This window comes from Camelus ferus, chromosome 18 (assembly GCF_009834535.1).
Source record: "Camelus ferus isolate YT-003-E chromosome 18, BCGSAC_Cfer_1.0, whole genome shotgun sequence".
Classification (NCBI taxonomy): domain Eukaryota; kingdom Metazoa; phylum Chordata; class Mammalia; order Artiodactyla; family Camelidae; genus Camelus; species Camelus ferus.
The window spans coordinates 33092782-33114337 of record NC_045713.1 but is presented as its reverse complement, the minus strand read 5'-3'; the positions used below and the strand labels follow the sequence as shown (position 1 = coordinate 33114337).

The 21556-nt window shown below is 47.5% G+C and overlaps 1 protein-coding gene across 1 annotated transcript; it reads right to left on the bottom strand.

Moving 5' to 3' along the window:
• Nucleotides 1-4187: 4187 nt before the first annotated feature.
• Nucleotides 4188-18657, bottom strand: UMOD (uromodulin). The gene is given in 12 exon segments (XM_032460934.1): nucleotides 4188-4517; nucleotides 5675-5716; nucleotides 6586-6667; nucleotides 7381-7543; nucleotides 9881-10126; nucleotides 12043-12191; nucleotides 13204-13412; nucleotides 14663-14770; nucleotides 14871-15264; nucleotides 15266-15648; nucleotides 16776-16909; nucleotides 18455-18657. Coding segments are annotated over 11 exon segments (1932 nt in total). The 5' UTR covers nucleotides 16870-16909; nucleotides 18455-18657; the 3' UTR covers nucleotides 4188-4455.
• Between the last annotated feature and the right edge of the window lie 2899 nt (nucleotides 18658-21556).

The following is a 21556-nucleotide window of genomic DNA, read 5'->3' as shown; positions in this document are numbered from 1 at the left end:
AAGAAGGCCCCTCGGCCACCACCACCCACAATGTAAACCCTTCGAGCAGTCTCTCCTTCATGAAACAGTTCTCTGTAAACAATAGCGTTATGTCCTGAATGCCGCACACGCTGGACACTGCTGAGTGCTTTGCACCCATTACTTCTCACATTTCATCCTCACAATCAACCAGATTGTGGTGCCATATGGTTGGTGCCATATTTACTACCAGAAATCAAACACTGATCCAAAGGAAGCTTAATATACAAAGGGAAGTGGAGAGAAATCAAACAGACACTTGTTTGCACAATGGATTTCCGATTATACCCTGTGTTCCTAGCTAATCACCTTAGCCCACTTCTGCTTCCATCTGGATGCCACTCAGCTAGAAGCCAGTTAGAGCAAGGGAATAAGTAAGGAAGGGGAAATGGGTGCTTCTCATTTTTGGCCCATAGAATCCACCCAACTTCATGTAGTCAATGTGGAGGAGTCTGGGAAGGGCCATCACACTTGACCTCAGTCAACTTTGTATCTCCTTTCCCTAGAAACTTATTAAACATATCCACCTCCGTCTTCTACTTCCTCCCCAACTTCTGATAAGGTGATCTTCCCCCTTTCCTAAGTCAGTTCCTCCATCCCTCTCTGACTTCTCCATTCTAGTCTGAGACATGTGGCTAAAACTGTCCTGCTAACGTCGCCTCTTAGGCAAGTCTACAGGGCATTTTTTCCTGGTGTCTTGTCAATGGATTTTTTTTTTTTTCTGCTTCCTCCAGGCACTCTGCATGTCCGTGACTCCTCTGTACCAGTTTTCTTGGTTCCCTTCTGCCTATTTGGATATGCCTGCTCCATCATTGTCATCATCATCATCCTCTTCCTCCAGCTGGTAGCTCCTGTTTTTCTTGTCACTCCACGTCCTCTCCCTGGGAGGTGTCAAGTTATCTCATGGTTTCAAGCACTATCTATAGGCTGGTGAGTTCCAAATCTGTGTCTGCATCCCTGCCTCTTCCCTTGAACTTTACATCCATCCATCCATCCAAGTGCCTGATGGACCTCTCTGCTTGGGCTTATGTGCTTGAGGCACCTTGAGCTTAGCAGGTCCAAATTTGAACTAGCCAATTCCCCTAAGTCTCTCCCTCCACATTGCATAATCTGCCTTAATCAGTGGCACCACTGCTTACCTGGTCACCCAAGCTGGACACCTGGCCCCTTCCTTTCTCCCTCAGTCTCACATTTCCAGTAATCACCAATCTTTCAAGTAGTTCTTGAACCTGTCCTTTCTTCTTCATGCCTGCTTCATCAACCTTAATTCAGGCCACCATCATCTCTTAAGAGGGTGATTTTTTTTAAAACATCTTTATTGTGGTTTGGTTCCTATACAATAAACTGCACATATTTCAGATGTACAATTTGATGAATTTTGATACATGTAGTCACTCAAGAAACCACCACCACAATCAAGATAATTAACATTTCTGTCACTCCCCAAGAGATGAAATTTTCAAATTCCTAATTTATCCCTTCCCCCCCCTTTAAGCCCTGGTAACCATAAGTTTGTTCTCTATGTCTGTGAGTCCGTTTCTGTTTTGTATATAAGTTCATTGGTGTCCTTTTTTTTTTCCCAGATTCCACATATAAGGGATACCATATGGCATTTTTCTTTCCCTTTCTGGCTTACTTCACTTAGTATGACCATCTCTAGGTCCATCCATGTTGCTGCAAATGGCATTATTTTATTCTTTTTTATGGCTGAGTAGTATTCCATTGTGTATATATACCACATCTTTATCCAGTCATCTATTGATAGACATTTGGGTGGTTTCCATGTCTTGGCTATTGTAAATAGTGCTGCTGTGAACATTGGGGTGCAGGTGTCTTTTTGAACTATATTTTTCTCCAGATACATGCCCAAGAGTGGGATTGCTGGATCATATAGTAAGTCAATTTTTAGTTTTTCAGGGAACCTTAGGAGAGTGATTTTAACAGCTGCCTTTTTTTCATTCTTGTCTCCTTTGATTCGTTATCTCCCTGCAGCCAGATGCCACAGTATCACTGGCTCAGCGTGATGCTCCCCCTGCCTCCACAACTCCAGGCTTCCTGGGATCTGACCCTTGTTCACTGCTCCTACATCATCTATGGCTTCTCCCCACATACTATGCTGCAGCCTAATCTGTGGGTCTCTGAGCTTTTCCCTCCTCCATACCTTTCCAGACACTATTCCCTCTGCCTGGATCACTCTGTCTCCAAGCTTCTACTTCTTATTTACAGTCCCCTACTTCCAGGAAGTCTTTCCTAAACTCCACAGGCTTGCTGCTACTGCTCTTCTGTGCTCCTATGCCTCTCTGAGCTGATTACAATCACATTCAGTTACCCACTGGTGTATCTGTCATCTTCCAAATGCTCTAAGATCTTTGTGGTCAGGGATCCTGTCTTTGCAGTTCTAATCAGCACCTAGTAGGACTTGTTGAGTAAACAAATGGACAGAGTCACAATAATGTATGCTCCAGACCCTCTCCTGTGAGTAATGCCTCAAACTTACGGTGTCCAAGTCAGTGAAAGCTTGGCGGAAAGATGCAAGGCTCTACCTCAGGGCCTTTGCACTTGCTGTTCCCACTGCCTGCAATGTTCTTCCTCAGATATCTCCCTGATTCATTTTCTGACTTCTCCCAGCTTCTGCTTATCAGAGAGACCTTCCCCAAGCATCCTAAAATAACACCCTCATCACCCTATCACCCTTGTTCTTCTCCCAAAGTGCTTACTACCACCTGATGTATCACACACCTATTGTTTAAATGTATCCCCCTTTTAAACATAAGCTCCTTACCAGCAAGGGCTCTATTTTGATCACTGGCAGTTGCCATGCTGCCAATAAAAGTGCCTGGCCTTGAATTTATGCTCAAAATATGCATTGAATATGAATTGAATAATTAACTGATAGAAAACAAGAAAAAAAAAAGAAAAAAGAAAGGAAAGAAAAAGAAAAGGAACAGAGAGACAAAAGGATACATTCTGATGTGCTTCTGCCCCCTGGCTTTTGCCTTTGGCCCTTGTTTTTATTTCTTTTCATGTCCTATTGTACCTGAGTCAGAGTATAGATGATTCTGTGCATGTCCAGCCAGGCCCAGCTGACCATGTATGTCCTCCCACATAAAGCTCATATGCAAAGGCGGCAGGCATGGGGATTCAGTGTGTGTCTGCATGTGATATGAGGCCTCTTAACTCAAGATAAGCAGTCCCCACAGCTCCCTGTTTGCTGATACACACATGTGGTTTTTCCCTGGGATCAGAGGCTCTAATAATGTGACAGGGCCTTGGTCTTTCCTGGAAAGCCACAGCTGGGCTCCAGGGGAGCAGCTGGCATCAGGACTGGACGTTTCCCATTGGCATCAGCTTCCATTGGTCTCCTTGTTGAAGAAGCCTGGAGAGCCTTGGGATATCTGGGTCTCCCGGGCACACCAGCCTCTGCTTGTGCCTCCAAGGAGCCTCCTGGAGGCTCCCCTTGCAATTATCTCCTCTCAATGGGGTTAATGGTCTGCTTTCTACTTCTGCTAACAAGGCTCTGTAAACAGATCCACATCCTCTGCACTTGGGAGGGAGAAGTGCAAAGGATGGAGGGGTCCCTGGGACATGCCAGGTACATCACCTCCAAGGACTGTGATTCCTGAAGGCAGGGCCCATGTCTGTCTTATTCACATTGGTCTTTTCCTGGCACCCAGCTTGGTGCCTGGCTCCTACTGGGTTCTCAAATAAATGTTCTAGAAAACTGGATGAACCTTGTGAGGGTATCACTGTTATCCCCATGGTACAGAAGCATCAGGCCCCCGGTACATCCACCACTTCTGCAATGCCCGACACACTGATAATTACATGTTCAAGTTCTTTTTCCCCTGACAGACCTTAAGATTCGGGAGGGCAGGGATCGTTCACTGCTGCATCCCCAGCAGTGCTTGGCACATAGTAGGTGCTCAGCAAATACTTCTTAACTGACGGACTGATTGTGGAGATGGATGAAGCTCAGAGACACTATGTATTTTATTTAAAGTCACAGAACCAGAGTTGAACCCAGTTTCTGTGACCAGACGGCGAACTCCATGAGGGCAGGGATCAGAGTCTGGTTTCCCTCACCATTGGATCCTTAGCACCATGGACAGTGCCTCTATAAGCACAGGCTCCCGATAAATATTTGTCCAGTGAATGAAGGACTCGCAGACTGAGCTTTTGAAAATTATTATTCTGCCACACTCTTTAAGGAGATAGGGGCCTCATGTGCAGAAGCATCACAAGTCCCATTTTGAGAGAAGACAGCATTTAAAGACACAGGCTGTTTTCTGATAGCAAGGATTAAAGGGGAGAAGATAGGAGCAGAGTGACTGAAGCGTGAGTTCCCTTTTCTGTGGCTGGAGTGCTAGCCTGCATCACCTCGCCAGTCAGCAGGAAGAGAGTTGGTAGCCACAGGGCACAGGGCTTCCTGGCCGCTGATCACTGAGACATCAGGGTCAAGGTGGCCGACAGAAGCAGAGGCAGCCAGACCTTCAGGAGCCCTGAAAAGACAGTAATTACAGGGCTGCTGCCAGCACTGATGTGCCTTGTGCAAAAGTAACATACGATGCCTCCTCTAGACTGACCAGTTAGGAAAGGACACCTTCTCCTGGATGATCAGTTAGGAAAAGGAAGCTTTCTCTTTATCTGCCTTGAAAACCAATTAGAAAAAGGTGCCCATCTTGGGTAGAAAAATAGAAAAAGTGCCCTCTTAGGTGGGACAGTCTGGATAAGGCAGACTTTCCTCAGGCACTAAGGTTAGTATTCCTTCAACAGGGCACGCCTGTGCTGGTGACCAACCTACTCAATGCTGGTGACCTTCAGGAATATTTACAAAGGGCAAGCCTCTTGGGGACACCTTGACTCTCCAGCTCTGAGATCACTGATACAGGGCTGAACTAGCTCAGGTCAAACACTAGGCTGGTGTAACAACCCCCTCAGATCTGGGTGCCAGGAGCCAAGCAAGGCAGCAGTTACATGGTTTTACTTCTCATCCAGATTTTCACATAATTCAGTGGCCATAAAAATCAAGGGCCATGAAAATGCCACTGGTCCCTGGCCTTTGTGGTCAGAGGAGCAGAGAAGCAGAAAAACAGGGTTTCTCATTTGTCTGCTGTATTCACCCCAGCACTAAGCATTGTGCTTGGCACATAGCAGCTCTCGACATATATTTGTCACCCATTGAATGAATCCTGTAAACGGTGATAGAGACGAGCCATGAAGTTTCAGGAAGTGCCCACGGTGCAGATGTAGAGTGCGTGCTTGTCCACTGTGCACAGGTGTGTAACAAGCATGTGTATGTCTGTGTATGAAGAAAGGCAGGCATGCCACTGCAGATGTCACACATCTCTGTGTGTAAATATGAATATGTGCATGTGACCGCATGTGTGTGAGTGTGCAAACGTGTGTGGGTGATGTAGGTTCTTGAGCACCTCTCTGTGCGTGCCTCCACCCATGCGCATGTGCGCACTATCGTGGGACAGCACAGGTCTACGTGCGTATGTGCAGCCCCAGATCCAAGAGTTTCCAGAGATGCAGTCGCCTCTTCAGAGCTCAGACCAAGCAGGCCGAGCACTCCCAGCACACCCTGGACCCACAGATAAAAGCCCCAAAGGAAGGTTCAGGTGCAGGTCCTCGTGCAAAGAGGACCTGAACTTACCTGAGCTGCTGGGAGCAGCCCTGGAGACTGTGGCCTGGCTCCCTGCAGGAGGAAACAGAAGAATCAGCCCCCAGGGAAGCCCAGGAGAGGCCCCTTCCATCTGCTCCCCTCCCTGCAGTGAGTGCTCTTTTACAAACCCCAGTCTGATCATGTCACGCCCCTGCTTGGACCCTTCAGGGGCTGCCAGCTACTTTCAGGAGAAAGGCCCAGAACTCTAGCAAGAACTATGTGTCAATCATATTTCAATTAAAAAAAAAAAGAAGAAGAACCACAAGGCTTCCCACGGTCTGGCCTGCTACCTGTAACAACTCACCTACATCCACCTCCTCCTCCTTGCAGCCTGCCTGGCCTTCTCGCGGTTCCTCTAGCAGGCTGGGCTCCCTCCTACCAGGCCCTTTGCCTTCGCTCTACCCTCCACCTGAGACTCCTCCCTTTCCCTGCTTCCCCTGATCCCTCACAGTTAATCACTTCTCAGTTCCCAAGTCTCAGGGCCATTCTTCCCCAGTGCTTCACACTGGGTCTGGTTCTCCCGCTGGAAGAGCTCAGAGTTCCTGATACATTTTCTTGACAGAGAAATTGCAGAGAATGGATTATTATCTGAATGATGTCTCTCCTACAGGTCCATAAGTTCCACAGGAAATGGGTTTGTGTCTCTAATTACGCATCATGACAGCCCCTAACCACGAGCACAGGGCCTGGCACACGGCAGGCACGAGAATACATCTGTGCAATGAATGAATGAATGAGAGCTGCCGAAGGAAGGCAGCTTACAGTCAACCTCGCCTCACAGAATTCACTTGCTCCAGTTTCTCAGGTCCCAGTGAGATCCCAAGTGCCAGGTTCTGTCTTCCCTCCTCATCTCCAGAAAGCATGCCTCACCAGGAATGGGCAGGACAGAGGGGCCCGCTTACCTTTCCGTGTGATGGGACCCAAGTTCAGGACATGGTTTTGGTCTATGGTGCCCCCACTGCGGAATCTGGTCCCGGAGCAGGTCTGCAGGGAGTGGGTGACAAAGAAACCCTTGCCTGAGGGAGACTGAATGTGGTCCTGCCACAGGGAGTGGGCTGCGCCCTTCACAGGAGCATCCTCCTGCCTCAGGCTGGGACTTGAGGATGGTAGAGGCAGGAGTTACTGGGAGACCTGTATACCTGGCTTCATGTCCCAGCTCTACCATTTGTGAGATGTATGATCTCAGGAAAACCAGGTAAGTTTCCCGCCCATCTAGAAAAAAGGGGTAGTAAAATACATCTCTTACAGAGTTGCTGGGAAGTATTAAGAAGTTAACACACATAAGTTACATGCAGTACTTAAAAATAGCAGTTTCTGCGAATGTGTGTATGTATATGCATGACTGGGACACTGTGCTGTATGCCAGAAATTGACACATCGCAACTGACTGTACTTCAGTTGAAAAAAAAATAAAAATAAACAGAAAACAGAAAGAATATCAGTTTCTGTTGTCACAACACAGGCTTGCAGATAAGCCTGAACCTTTACCTACTGCACTGCCCTGATTCCACCTAAATTCCCAACAGGTTAGGACCACACCCACCTCATCTTACAGCTCAGTCTACCCCGGACTGAGAGAAAGAAACACAGCAGAAATGTTTGTTATCTTTTAACCTCGTGGTCAAATGTCTTTGGTGACGGGGAGCTGGGTGGGGGGATGGTGTGGCGAGCCAGCTGAGGGAGGGGAGGGGACTCACAGGTTTGCACTTTTCCTTCATGGTGTCACAGAGATACACCTCACAGTGCAGGTAGACCAGGTCGTAGTTTCCTGCAAATCGGAACATCTGGACGGAAAACCGGCCTTGAGGGGACTCCCCGTTCTCCACCACTTGGACGGTTGAGTCCTCAGTGCGGGGACATCTGGAAGGGTTACATCATATAACATGGTTGGTTAAGCAAACGCTCTGGGGACACGACTTCCTGGGTTCAAATCTCATTCTACCACCTATTAGCTCGTGGTGTGACCGTGGGCAATTTACTTAATCTCCCTGCGCCTCAGTTTCCCTATCGATGTGTGAGGAATCCTAATTGTAGTCCACATCATAAAATAATTGTGAGGATGAAAGGAGTTAAAATTTTCAAAGTGCTTATCACAATAGATGGGGTACAGTAGGTCCTGCATATATGTGATACTACAATAAAAATGTCAGCTGTACGGAGCTGAAACTCTCCTAAAGTTAACACTTTTATACTCAGACCAAAAGAAAGCATCAAACTCCCTGCACAGAAGGTAATACTGATGCTTATTTCACATATGAGAACATGAAAATCCGGAGAGATGAGCTGACTTGTGTCTCGAGCCAAGAAACAGCAAGGTCAAGATAGGAACCCGAAACTCCACGATGCCCCAGTCGTGGTCATGCCAACCTCCCTCAAATTTCAGTTCTTTTTTGCCTTATCTAGAAACCACTTTCGAGCATGTCTTCCTCTGTTTCCCAACGTGTGTATTATTATTTTCTTACCATTTTTCTTGAAATCTACACACATCTTTGGCTGAAATAACCTATTTTTTTTAGAAGACCATGAACACAAATAGCAAACCAGGGTTACTTGTCATATACAAAACATGACCATATAAATAAATACAAATTACAGGAGTGCTATTAAATTTTACTTAGACACTGATGACTGTAAAAGGCCCAGAACGGACTTCTGCTCTCCTTTCTTCTTGTTGCAAATGGAAATTAGCAAATAACAGAATTGTGAGCATCAGACGAGCACCCAGTTGAGACTTCCCTTGATGTAACCAGGCAGATGCTAAGAGAACAGAAGTAGGTCAGTGTCTCCCGGTGGGGGAGAGGGAGGGCTTTCTCTGACTGCACTATTCAAACTGCAAATGCCCCTCCCCTTTCCCTGCTTTTTTTTTTCCTCTATCATCCCTTTACTCCTAACCTGCCACAGATTTCACTCTTGTTTAATTGTTGGAATTGTTGGTCTCCCCACTTAGAATGTCAGCTCTAAGAGGGCAGAGATTTTTGTCCCTTCTAGTCACTGTTATCCACACAGCCTGGCACACAGTAAGCTTCCAAAAATATCTGTTCAATTTATGAATGAAAACATGAACTTCTTTCTCACTGTGTGGTTCATGACTCTCTGATGTGATTGAGTAAAAAGCAGCCCATCTGTGTCCTCCCTGCTTCAGTTGGCCCGTGGCTAACTGTGTTCCTCCCAGTCAAGTCCCAGCCTGCCTTTCAATCAGTTTTCTCATCCTTTTACAAGTCCTGGACCCCTTCAGCCATCTGGTGAAACCCAGGCATTTCTCCTCAAAAATACTACCTTATACACACACAATAAATTATATAAGACTATAAAGAAAACCAATTAAACTGAAACATAGTTCTCAAAATAGTAAAACATTTGATATCTGCCTTATGTATTTACATATTCATTATATCAATATATTTATTTACAACTATATGTCTATTTGATAATACCTTAAATAATATGATCTAGCAGAATTCTAATGCTATAGTAACTAAAAAGTATTGATGTGTGAAAACTTTTTCACGTGTCCTGCTAATATTTCTGTGGTTTGTTGCCTATATTCCTAATGAATGGCAAAGCTAAATTTCAGCTAGTGAATGAATATAAAGATATACTTTGTTATAATAGCCAAGACATGGAAACAGCCTAAATGTCCATCAACAGATGACTGGATAAAGAAGTTGTGGTATATTTATACAATGGAATACTATTCAGCCATGAAAACTGACAACATAATGCCATTTGCAGCAACATGGATGTTCCTGGAGAATGTTATTCTAAGTGAAGTAAGCCAGAAAAAGAAAGAAAAATACCATTTGAGATCACTCATATGTGGAATCTAAAAAAACCAAAAAAACAAAAAAACATAAATACAGAACTGATAAAGACTCATAGACATAGAATACAAACTTGTGGTTGCCAAGAGGGTGGGGGGTAGGAAGGGACAGACTGGGATTTCAAAATGTAGAACAGATAAACAAGATTATACTGTATAGCACAGGGAAATATATCTTGTGGTAGCTCACAGAGAAAAAAATATGACAATGAATATATGTATGTTTATGTATAACTGAAAAATTGTGCTCTACACTGGAATTTGACACAACATTGTAAAATGACTATAACTCGATAAAAAAAAAGTTAAAAAAAATATATTTGCATTCATCCAAGTCCAAAGACTCCCCCACCCCAAATTCCGTCCCTGGGCCTTGCCTGTCCTGGATGATGAAGTACTTCAAGGGGTCTGTGGCATTGCTGCTGGGCGTGGCGTAGCAGTTGGTCATCAGCAGTGCAAACCGGGACAAGTCGCCCCCATCCAGCATGGTGCCCACGTAGAGAAAGGCCTCGGTGGACAGGGTCACGGAGGAGCCTTGGTAGGGCTGCGTGTAGGCAGGGGTCTGGAAGAGCGCCATCCGCACGGTGAACATGCCGGTCCCACCCACGCTGAGGTTCAGGGCGCTGCAGGAGGAGAGGGGTTGGTGGCAGAACCACAGCTGAGGAGGCCACAGCAGGCCACCCTTTCTGGTCTGCCTTCCTGGCCAGTCCCTGGCAGCTAACTGCCTTTTTGACCCAGCAGTAGAACCAGAGCCCACCAACCACTGCTTTGCAAACTGCAAGGCTCACACACAGGTCCCCTCGGGTTCTGTGGCTTTGGGGTGGGTCTCAAGGTTCTGCATTTCGAACACGCTCCCAGGTGATGCTAATGTTGCTAACCCACAGGCCGTATTTTTGGGTAATAGGCCTACCGCCTCAGTTGGTGGCCTCTGCATTCAAGTGTATGTTTTTTGGATCTCAATCTAGAACAGTTTAAAAAGATGGGTTATGAGTCCTACAGGCCTAATTCAGAGTTCTGGCTCTACCTACAGCAGAAGATTGGAGTTTTGAAGATGGGATATTTAAAGTCCATTAAAAATAGCTACACTGATGTAAATTCCTCGGGGTAAGGGCTGATGCCCCAGGAAGTGGGGTGCATGAGAAATACTCAGTAATGTGGAAGTCCATTTTAGAGGCAAGAACTGGGTTATCGGTTTGGACTCAAAGAGTTAGACTGGGATGAGATTTCCCGCTCAAACCAGAGAGAGAGCTGCACACAAATGTGTTACTCCCTGGAAGCCACCAGGCCTGGTACATGGCCACATTGCTCCAGGGCGCTGCTTGGCCAGGAGATGCTCCAGAGAAAGGTAGACATGAGCAATCTCCTTCCTCCAGTCAGCCAGGCACCCTCATCAGTGTCCAGTGTCCTTCCCCAAGTCTGTTGGCCCAGAGAATATGTGACCACGGGCAAGCTTCAAAGTAATGGTCATGGTAGAATGGGGGCTCTATGCCTGATGGCCTGGGTTCGAATCCAGCTCTGTCACTTACTAGCCTCTACAACTTTGGACAAGTTACTAAACCTTCTCTGAGCTTCAATTTCTGTATCTGTATAAGGAGAATAATAGTAATGTTCACACTCCCCTAGGGTGTGCTAAGATTTCAGTGCAATGTTCCATGTAGAGCACTTAGCACAAAGCCTGACATGTAGGCAGCTTTCCATAAATGCTTCTTATTATTACAACTATTATTTTTTCCAGCATCAGCATCATTGGCCTGTGATTCATCCTATTCAGAGATTTTTTTGAGTTTATTTAGCAACAGGATCCTTTTATTTTTTCAAATAATAAAACCTCATGTGGCACCCAATGTGGGTAGAACTTCTCTGATTCACACCCCAAACCACCTCCTTAAAGACCTCAAACTCCAAGAAGCATCATTTGCAAACCCCTCTTGGTTCACATTCCTATTTATAGAGAAAGAAAGAAACTGAAGTCCAAGTATGGGATACGATTTGCCCAGTGCCCTAGCAGGTCTGAACTGAGGCTCCTCCCTTCTTCCCTTCGGTCTAACCACCCAACCCCTCTAATAAGCCAAGGACCCTAATCTTGGATTCACATCTGCAGAGCACTTTTGTGCTTCTAAGAAAGGCAGCACTAGAGGGGAGGGTATAGCTCAAATGGTAGAGTGCATGTTTAGCATGCATGAGGTTCTGGGTTCAATTCCCAGTGCCTCCTCTAAGAATAAATAGGTAAATAAATAAACCTACTTACCTCCCCACCCCTACCCCAAAAAAACTAAGAAAAGCAGCACAGTATTGCTAAGACCATTTCACATATCAGAAGACTGAGACCAGTGTGGGGCTATCAACTTCCCAAAGTCATCTGTGTGGTGGAGCCAGGATTTGAATATGGGCTCCAGATTTCCTAGCTGGGCTCTTTATGGCGTCCAACACTGCCTCCCAGTTGCCCTCTTCTGCCCCGCTGGGTGGCCGTTACCAGGGAAGCTAAGGGGTTGTGGGGGTGGAGCCAGCCAGGGACACGGGGGACCCTCTCTGGCCGCACCTGACCACTGGCTGCAGGGAGGTCTTCAGGCTGACTTTCATGTCCAGAGGATAGGAGCACGCAAAGTTGATTTTGATGTTGACGTCACGGATGATGATCTCATCTGCCAGGTAGAGGGTGTTGCTGTATGTGGCATGGGTTTCATTCCTCTGTGTTGGGGTGGGGAAGTGGGAGAAAGGGGCACAGTATCTGAGTAGGATTCAAAGCCAAAGGCGTTTTCTCTAGCCGCCTGTGAGCTGCCCTCCCAGTTTCCGGGATCAAAAGTTACAATGCAACCATTTATGAGCACGAGTCAGGTGCTAGGCCCCACCCCCACCCTGATCCCAAGCTAAATGCTCCTCCTGCAACCCTACATTAGCCCTTGAATGACCCTGAGGCAGAGCTACCACTTCCCCGTCTCATAATGAAGAGACAGAGGTTCACAGGAGCTGAGTAACTGAGTAACTTGCCCACATACTGGGGGGGGGGGGGGGTGTCTAACAAGCCTGGATGCTTCCCATCACCCCGTGCTTCCCCTCACCAACACTTAAAAGACTGAAAATCATGTACTGAGTCATCATTAATGGTGGAATTTCAAAAGCCAGGTTTGGCAAATGACGGTTTCTTCCTTCGCTTCTTTTGTCTTCTTTCTTTTACTTTTGGGGAATGAGGGGGATGGGAGGAAGCCGTGCCCACTCACACAAACGTTTACCTCTGCGTCCCTCTGGGGTTGGCTTCTGTAGATGAGGTCCCAGTTCTCCAAACATCAGTGATGCAGACCCTGCTTCCCAGGGCCACCAGCGACAAAGCCCTGCTTCTGAACCCAGCACTGATACCCACTGGCTTAGAATAGTCACTGCCTGTCTGGGCCCTACTTTCCCATCTGTAATCTATCCTAAAAATAGATAGGGTAATCTATCACCATGGATTGCCCTCTTTATTTAAAGCTAACATTTATTGAGCACTTATGTGCCAGTCACTGTCCTAATCACATCACGCACATTAACTCCTTTAACCCTCTCAACCCTATAAAGTAGGCACTATTATTATTCCATTTTACAGTTGAGGAAACTGAGGCCAGTCAGGTTGAAGAACTCACTCAAGTTCGTACAACTAGTAAGTGGTAGAGTGAGCTTTGACCAGGCAGTGCTTCAACCCTGTCTCACGCTGGCAAGAACGTACCGTCATCACTGTCCCACAGGGGCCATCCCTGGTCGGGGTCACCACAGACACCCAGTCCCGGTCACCGCTCTCAGAGAAGCCTGAGCACTGGCTGTCTCGCAGGTACATGATGATCTTCTCAAAGCCCAGGGTCTTCAGCTGGCACTTGCTCAGGGATACCTTGATGTCATTGACCCCACATTCCAGCCTGTGCTCCAGGAGGGAGAGATCTGAAATGGTCAGGGAAGGCAGGATTGGAGCTAGTGACCACAATTCAGGGCCCAGCACATCCTAAGACCCAGGCCTAGCTAGTCAAGTTGGCCGCCAGCTAGGGTTATTCACAGTCGCCCCAGTCTGGTCACACTGTGGTCTCCCCTCTCAGAGTGAGGGAGACACAAGACTAGCTTCACTGGATGGATCCATGCAAACAACTATCCACCCATGCTACTCTAAGCGTAGGCTGTATTCAGAGGACAGTGTTATCTTGGGGCTCTTCACTGCCCCAGCACTAAATAACATTCAATCCCAGTAAAACAAAACAAAACAGTAAGCAACCAAACGAACAAAAAAGCTAATAAATTAATCGCAATTTCTTTCCATCCTTTCTGCATCGAGGAAACAGTCCTCAAATGCTGCTAATGTGTTCAATGTCTTGTACTTGCTGGTTTTTCTTTTAAAACAGCAGAGCGCGGACCTCTGGCTAAGTATCTGGGGACATGTAACAGCATCCAGATGGATTTTAAAAAATTTAAGTGTTGCACAGCTGCTGAAATGTAGTAGCTTTCTTTCATTGTATTCATTTTTACTGTTACCTTCTTTCTAAGGTAAGTGTTACTTACCACAGATAAACCTAGTAGTGGGCATCAATGTCCCAAGTTTACTTAAAAGAAGGATGCAATCAATTTGGAAAAAAATTAATAAAAATGTCAGTATAGGTGGTACTTGGATAAAACAAAATGGTAAAACTGGTACTTGGATGTGATAAAATCATGACTGGAATTTGGGAAATCTGAGTCACTTATACATATGGGGAAACAGGCTTAGAGATGGCCAGAGCCCTGCTCAGGGTCCTCAGCTGGTCAGTGGAGGGCCCAGCCCAGACACCGCAGACTGGAGGCCACTCTTGTGTTCTTGTTGCTGCAGGAATATGGCTCAGTTAGTCTTTGGCCAACAGGTGGCCGCCACCCGCATGTCCACTGTGGTGTAGGGGGGCCTCTGAAAGACGGCTGGGGTGTAGGCGAGGTGGTTCCCCAAGCTGTGGGAGATTTCCTGTTAACTAAGGGGAGACTCCGAGAGCCCAGAGAGCTTCCTGCTGGTTTTAATGACTATTACTGGACTGGCTTTTCACTCAGACTGGATAATATGCATTCCCTGGGTCATCCGCCCAGGCACCCAATTCGCACCCAGGAATGTATGCCGCCCCTGGTTGCTGACATTTCTCAGCACCTCCCATTCCCACCCACCCCACCCCCCGACTCACCAGTGATGTTGAAGTCCTGTTTGCATTGGCAGTGCCATCTACCATCATCTGATCTGCACTCCTCATCAATACTGCACTCCTCACACGTTCCCTCCACGGAGCTGGGGTCTGCAGAGTCATAGACACAGACAGACAGTCAACAAGGATGCGCTCCAGTCTCTGGAGGCCCATCGGGCCTGGGGTGGGATGGAGGGAGATGCCCGCTTACCTGTGCAATACGCCAGATGGCACTCGGGGGGCGCCGTGAGGTTGTAGACAAAGTAGCCGCCGTCACAGGCCTTCACCTGGACGGGCGCGTCCCACAGGCAGCAGTCGCCGTTCCAGTGCGCACAGGCCGTGCGGCTCACGATGCCCTCGTCGCTGGACGGGTGCGTGCCGTTGAGCCACATGGGCGCGGCCGTGTTGCAGCGCAGGATGGGCACGCAGGTCTCGGGCAGGCGCACGCCGCCCTGCCCCACGAAGCGGTACCAGCCGCCCAGGTTCGAGTCACAGGTGAAGCCCGTCCCGTACTCCGTGCTGCGCCAGTACTGGTCTAGGATGTGGTGCGCCTGGCACGGATCGGCGCACACGAGCGCATCGCCCTCGGGCACGCAGTCCAGCCCCTGGCCCGCAGGAGCCCGGAGAGCACTCACAGTGCCGCCCGTCCCCCCAGTAGCCTGCGGGGCACACGCACGAGTAGTTGCCCTCGCCGTTGACGCAGGTGGCCAGGGCATGGCAGTGGCTGAGCCCCGGCTCCGCGCACTCGTCCACGTCGGTGCAGCCGAGCTCTGGGCTCAGGCGGAAGCCGTCAGGGCAGACGCACGCGTAGGAGCCTGGCGTGTTCACACAGCTGCTGTCGGCGGAGCAGTTGTGGGCCCCAGGAAGGTCGCATTCGTCCAGGTCCATGCACACCAGGCCGTCGCCAGTGAAGCCCTCTTGGCAGGAGCACGTCGTGGCAACCCCGTCCAACTTGCAGGTGGCGTTGCTGTGACATTCAGAGCAATTTCCTGTGGACAAAAGAGCCCAGTCTCAGAGTGGGGACAGCCGGGCCAGTGATCACCCAGAGGTCACCCAGAGACTTTTCCTACATCCCTTAGGATACCTGTGTACTTTAAGACTTAGTCCCTGGCCGACCTCTTCCAAAAGAAACACACCAAACTCCCCTGATGATGTCTGAACGTCCACTTTCATTTTTCTGTATTAAGCATTGTCTTCTAGCTGTGTCTTCTCAAACATCTACCTTTCCACCCCCAGAGGAATGAATGCAGAGTTCTGGACACTTTGGTAGGATTTAGGTGACGCTGTCACCCCTTGGCCCTCTTGGTAATTTCTACGCCTTTTGCTCAGATCTCCTTCCCTGCCTCCTCTCTCTACCTGGTTGTGGCAGTCACACTTTGTGTGTTCCTCTGTGGCAATAATTACAGTAGAGATGGTGAGCTGTCGTTTATATGCCAGGCACGGGGATAAGCCCTCTTCATTCATTATCTCATTGAATCCTCTCTAATGGCCCTGTGGGATGACCTTTATATTTCCCCTTATTTTAAAGATGAGGAAACTTGAGGTTCAGAAGGTTTAAGCCACTTGCTCCATTGGTAAGCAGCTGAGCTCGGACACAACCTTAGGTGGCAGGACCACAGACTGTGTGCTCCTAACCACAACAACACAATGGTATCTCCTCTCTGTCCAGCTGGGGTTGAAGAGAGGGGCCCAGTTCCCTTTTCCAAGGAAAAGCAACATGCAACCCAATGGAATGGTCACTTAAGTGTGAAAGGGGAGGTATTTGGGAGCCACTCAGGTGTGTTCAAATCTCCTGTGTGGTTGAGTATGTTCCTGACCTTCCAGTAAAATGCCAGAGGGCCTTAGTGATGTTCTAGGCTTTTGCCTCTCAATGTGTGAGCCAAGGACAACATCAGCATTTTTTGGGAGCTTGTTCCAATACAGGGTTTCAGACCCCACGCCAGACCTACTAAATCAGAGTCCACATTTTAGTAAAGTTCCGAGGTGAGTCCAGAGTGCATTAAAGGATAAGAAATGGATTTAGAATAAATTCTATGCAAATCCCAAGCATGATAGGAGAGGGGCTGAGACCTCCTCTGCTAATGGTGGTGTTGCTCCCCCCACACACAACACTTACGTGCTTCCAAGGAGTCAGCGGCTGCAGCTACGATGGCCCAGCAGGTCACCACCACTACCATCCGCATTGAGGTTGGAGAGAAAAGCCACCCCATCCTTTCTGCTGTTCACAGCTGCTTCTGGTCCTGGGAAGACCTGCCCAAAGGCAAGGACAGGTTGGCCCTTGGGGGTTTCCTCCTGGTCCCTGACACCTGAAATCCTGTGAACAGAGACGGGTGGGATAAATGCATGATCTAACTCCCTTCCCCACAGTTGGGAGGAGTGCTTTGGTTGTGCGTGGCACAACTCCAGGAGATGCCATTCATGTGAACTACAGAAAGTGTGTCATGGTCCTTGCTTTGATGATGTTTTCCCCTCTGTGGCCCCACTCTTAATTCTCACCCGCATCCCAGTCTGGAAGGATGGCGGAGTCTGTCACCTGGAGCAGGAAGCAAAAAGACAGTGTAGTGCTCTGGACTCACCATCTTATTGGAGACAGCTTTGGGTTTTAACAGCCAACTCTCGATCCCCTGTTGGGAAACTTTCAACTTGCCCAGATGCATTCATTCATTCAATAAGCATTTATTGAGTAGTTACTATCTGCCAAACAGGGAACTACACACCAAGGGAAACATGAACACTACAGACAAAGTCCTTGACTTCATGCAACTCTCATGTTGTAAAGAAGTGGCTTGGGACCAGCAACTTGAGAGAGAATGAACCATCATAATGCATTTTAACATTTCCAGAGTGCTCCCCTGGGAGGAAATAATCCTAAGGGGAATCCTACCCCAATTTTTACAGCAGCAAAATAGAGTAGCATGGTGGTTAAGTGTATGGGATTGGGGTCTACAACCACGATTCAAATCCCTGTTTTATCAATCACTGTGATTGGCAAACTCATAGTGTGACATTGGGCAATGCATTTCAATTCACTAAGACTCAGTGAATCTCTATGAAATAGAGATCGTTAGTGCCTACAGTGTACGAGGCTCAGTTTGAAGAAGTCCCCTGTGGTCAGAGAGACTATCCTATAAAGTGTTTTCCAAGCCTTTGTGACCACGATATGCTATAAGGAAAATAGGCCGTGACCCAGTACAGTTGCTTGTGAGGGTGTGTGCATTTGGGAGCGCATACACACACGTCCCCGTACACATAGACACACATGAAATGAATGTTTCAGAAGACAGTTCTTACCATGACTGTGTGCATTGCTTGTTGACATATTCTACTGTAATTAATTAAAAGACAATTCTGAATATAATCCACAAATGATTTCATGATCCACTAATGGGTTGTGACCAGGAGTTTGAAAAACACTCTGGTGGCTAATAACTGACTGCTTATTTATTGTCCCTCCTGGGGGGTAACTAACATGATATGTGAAAAGCAGGGGCCCCGCACAGAGCAGAGGCTCTTGGTCACTGCTCTGTCCCCAGGGCCCAGGACAGAGTAGGCACTTAACTAATATTCGTTGAATGAGTGAAAAAAATTGTAGCTGTTGTCATAAGGGAAGTAGGGCTCAAAGAAAGGGAGACTGACTTACCAAAGATCACGAAGCCAATAGCCAGCTGAGTAACGACTCAAGCTAGTGTCCAATCTCTTCATTTTTCTCTGCCCCCCTCCCTCAAACAGAATGAGAATCAGCAGCAGACCAGGTTGGGAGAAGCAGCTAGAAGAGAGAGACCCAGATAGCCTTACCTGAAGCCACAAAGGTAGAGTTCATCCGTTTACAGGTGTGTGCCTCTTATATATACACATCGGCCCCTGGCTGGCACTCTCCTCCAGAACCAGAGCCTATGGTTCTGTTTCCTGAGATTGCTTCCACGGGGGTGGAATGTTTTTCCCTTCTTGCCACCGTGTTTTCATTTTCTAGGCTGTGAGGTTGTTGTTGTTTTTTCCCCTAATAGGTAGAGACCCCAAATGATTGACATTGGGGGTCACACTTGTGCCCGCAATTATAAGGCCTCTGTTTTGCACCTTTGGCATCAAGAGATTCCTTAGTTAGAAATTAACTGGGAAAAGGGTGCCAGGCTACTGAGCTTTTTCTTTGTCATTAAAAAGGACAAGGTGGACCCAGGGAGCCAGGTAGAGGCCAGAATATGAAGCCAGGTTGTCCTAGGAGAAAAGGGGTGTTCATTGTCCCCACTGGGAGATGAACCTGTGGCCAGTTGAGTGCCTTGTCCTGGAGAGGACACCTTTTCCAAGCACACTTCATCCTCACAGCTCAGCCAGCTCCCCTGGGGCGCAGATGTGAGCAGGGAAGGGCTGAGAACGGTTGAAGGTCAGAGCCAGAAGATAACTCAGACATCATCGGACCAGACTCACTCTATGAACAAAAAAAATCTGAGTTCCCATGAGGGGAGGTCCTTTGGGAGGTGGATAACTTTGTGATTGAACAGACTGACTTTGGAGTCAGTCTGTCTGAATCCTGATCAACCATTTATCGTGTGCCAATCGGCTCACTTCTTAACCTTCCTGAGGTCATTTTCATCATCTATAGGATGAGAATACCCATCTCCTGGAGTTGTCATGGTGGCCAAAGGAAATGATGCAAGTAAGGACATGTAGCCATGGTTCTATCCAAGGAACTCACTGCCAATGCTGCTTTGCTGCGTTGACACAGGGTAGAAAATGACAGGACCTGGCTGAGATCAGCCCTTTGTCTCTCCTGATCCAATTCCATGTCAATGGCAACCCCACGCTGAGAAAAATCAGATGCCTGTGAACTTAGGCTAAGCAGGAAATATGACAGTATCCATGGAATTTCCCTTTTCAGGACCTTTCTCCTTCCGTTTAGCTTAGTGTTGGGGTGACCATTGGCATTAGTGCATTCACCTCCCGGGGAGAATTTTGGGAGTGAAATCACTTGATCAAAGAGGTGGCACAGTTTTAAGAATTTCGATACCTTCTTCCCAACAGCACCCAAGAGAGATCTTTAAAAACTCAGTTTAAGAACTAAAAAGCCCACCATAGTACTCACCAACCCTGAGCATTAACTTTCATATTTGTTGGAAGTGAGAAATATCTCATGGTTATTTACTTTTGCAATTCTTCGATGAAAAGGGAAGTTATGATTGTTCATTTCTTTATTATTTATTCTTTTCTGAACTGGCTGTTTGTAGCCTTTGTCTTTTTTTTTCCCCTATAGGAATGTGTCTTTTTCCCCTCTCTCTTTTCTATAGCTTAAGAAGAAAATAGAAGTTCTTAATATTCCTTTTCTCAACCCTGGATGGTAACTAGCATTTCTGGTTGGTGCACATGAGGCCCTGTCTTTAAAGAATGAAAGGTGGCTCCTGGAGTTCTCTGGACAGACAACTCCCTGGGCAGGAAAATGGGAAGTTTAGGTTGAAGGCTGTTCATAAGTCTATTAACCACATTATTCTAGTTTCTGTATTTGATGCTTTTACATCATGGGACTTTGCTGTCTCTGGAGGGACTGCCCCATCAAGGGCTAATTAATTCTTAGAGATTTAAAGGAGTATATCATATTCCTGACAGCATGCCTTTCAAATACCAACCAGCTGATCCAGAGCCCATCCCGCAACGCTTTCTCTATCTGGCTCAAGCTCAGGGTGGCTATTTCCCTGCCCTTATCACCCCAGGGCCAGGGGCCAGACAACTAGGGACCATTCCCAAGTCCCAGAGTCTGCTGAAATTTTATTCGCACTAGTCAATCCTCAACCTGCTTACCCTGCCTCTCCTGTTTCCATGGGCACCGCCATAAAGGTTACATTTTCTAGTTATTTCCACGTTTCCCCCTTGCTTCTTCTGCCTCCTGACCACCCCCCCCCCAGTACTTCCCTGTGTGCCCCACCCATGGTGTGGTGCCCTCCCTCCTCCTGGGATCTGTGAGTAGCATAAACTATCTCTTCAATGAGAGTCATCTCCTGATCTGTTGGCCTGAGTGATAGTTCAACCTACATTTTAAAACCATAATCATCATCAGGGTGGGTAGGATATAGCTCAAGTGGTAGAGCGCATGCTTAGCATATACAAGGTCCTAGGTTCAATCCCCAGTACTTCCTCTAAAACAAAATAAGTAAGTAAGCCTAATTACCCACCCCTCAAAAACAAACAGAAAAGAATTGAATACAAAGTCTTCTGAACATCCCAAAACCATAAGCGTCATCTTCACTCCACACAACTGGATCGTCCTGTGGCATTTCTCTAACTGGCCATTTCCACACTCTTTCACAGGAGCCACTAAGCCATGCCTCCCACATCTTCTCCATCTGCTTCTCTGGACTCATCTTCCACATCCCTTCTCCTGACATGATGGAGACAACATCCTTCTGTATGTAAAAGAACTCTCTCTCTCTATATATATATGCTCTGATGACCTCCCCACAGAGGATCATCACCTGCCCCACCTTCCTATACTGTTTACCCCAATCTGAGCCCCCACTTCCTGAAGCCCCAGTTGCACACGGGCAGCACACCCATTCTCCTGGCTTGCAGCTAGGCAGGACTCTTTGTTCCATGTGATTTAGTCTTAGCTGCCCTCATGGACCTCTCCTTCAACCGGCAGCCACATGGCGTTTGAAGCAGGTGAGCCTTGAGTCGTGTCCTGAATACTAACACCTGCCCCTGTTGGGGTGTCTGGTTTGGGTGAGTTCCAGGGCCCCAGGCTGTTCCCTGCTTCGTCTGGATGTGGACAAACCAGGTTGGTGGTGGAGGAGGGGGGAGCGGGGAGAGCTGGCTCTGGAGGTCTGAAAAAGCACAAATCAGCCTTTGAATTACAAGATGGGTGAACTGTGGAGAGGCCCAGGTGGTTTGTGCAGACCTTTGTCACTAAAATAT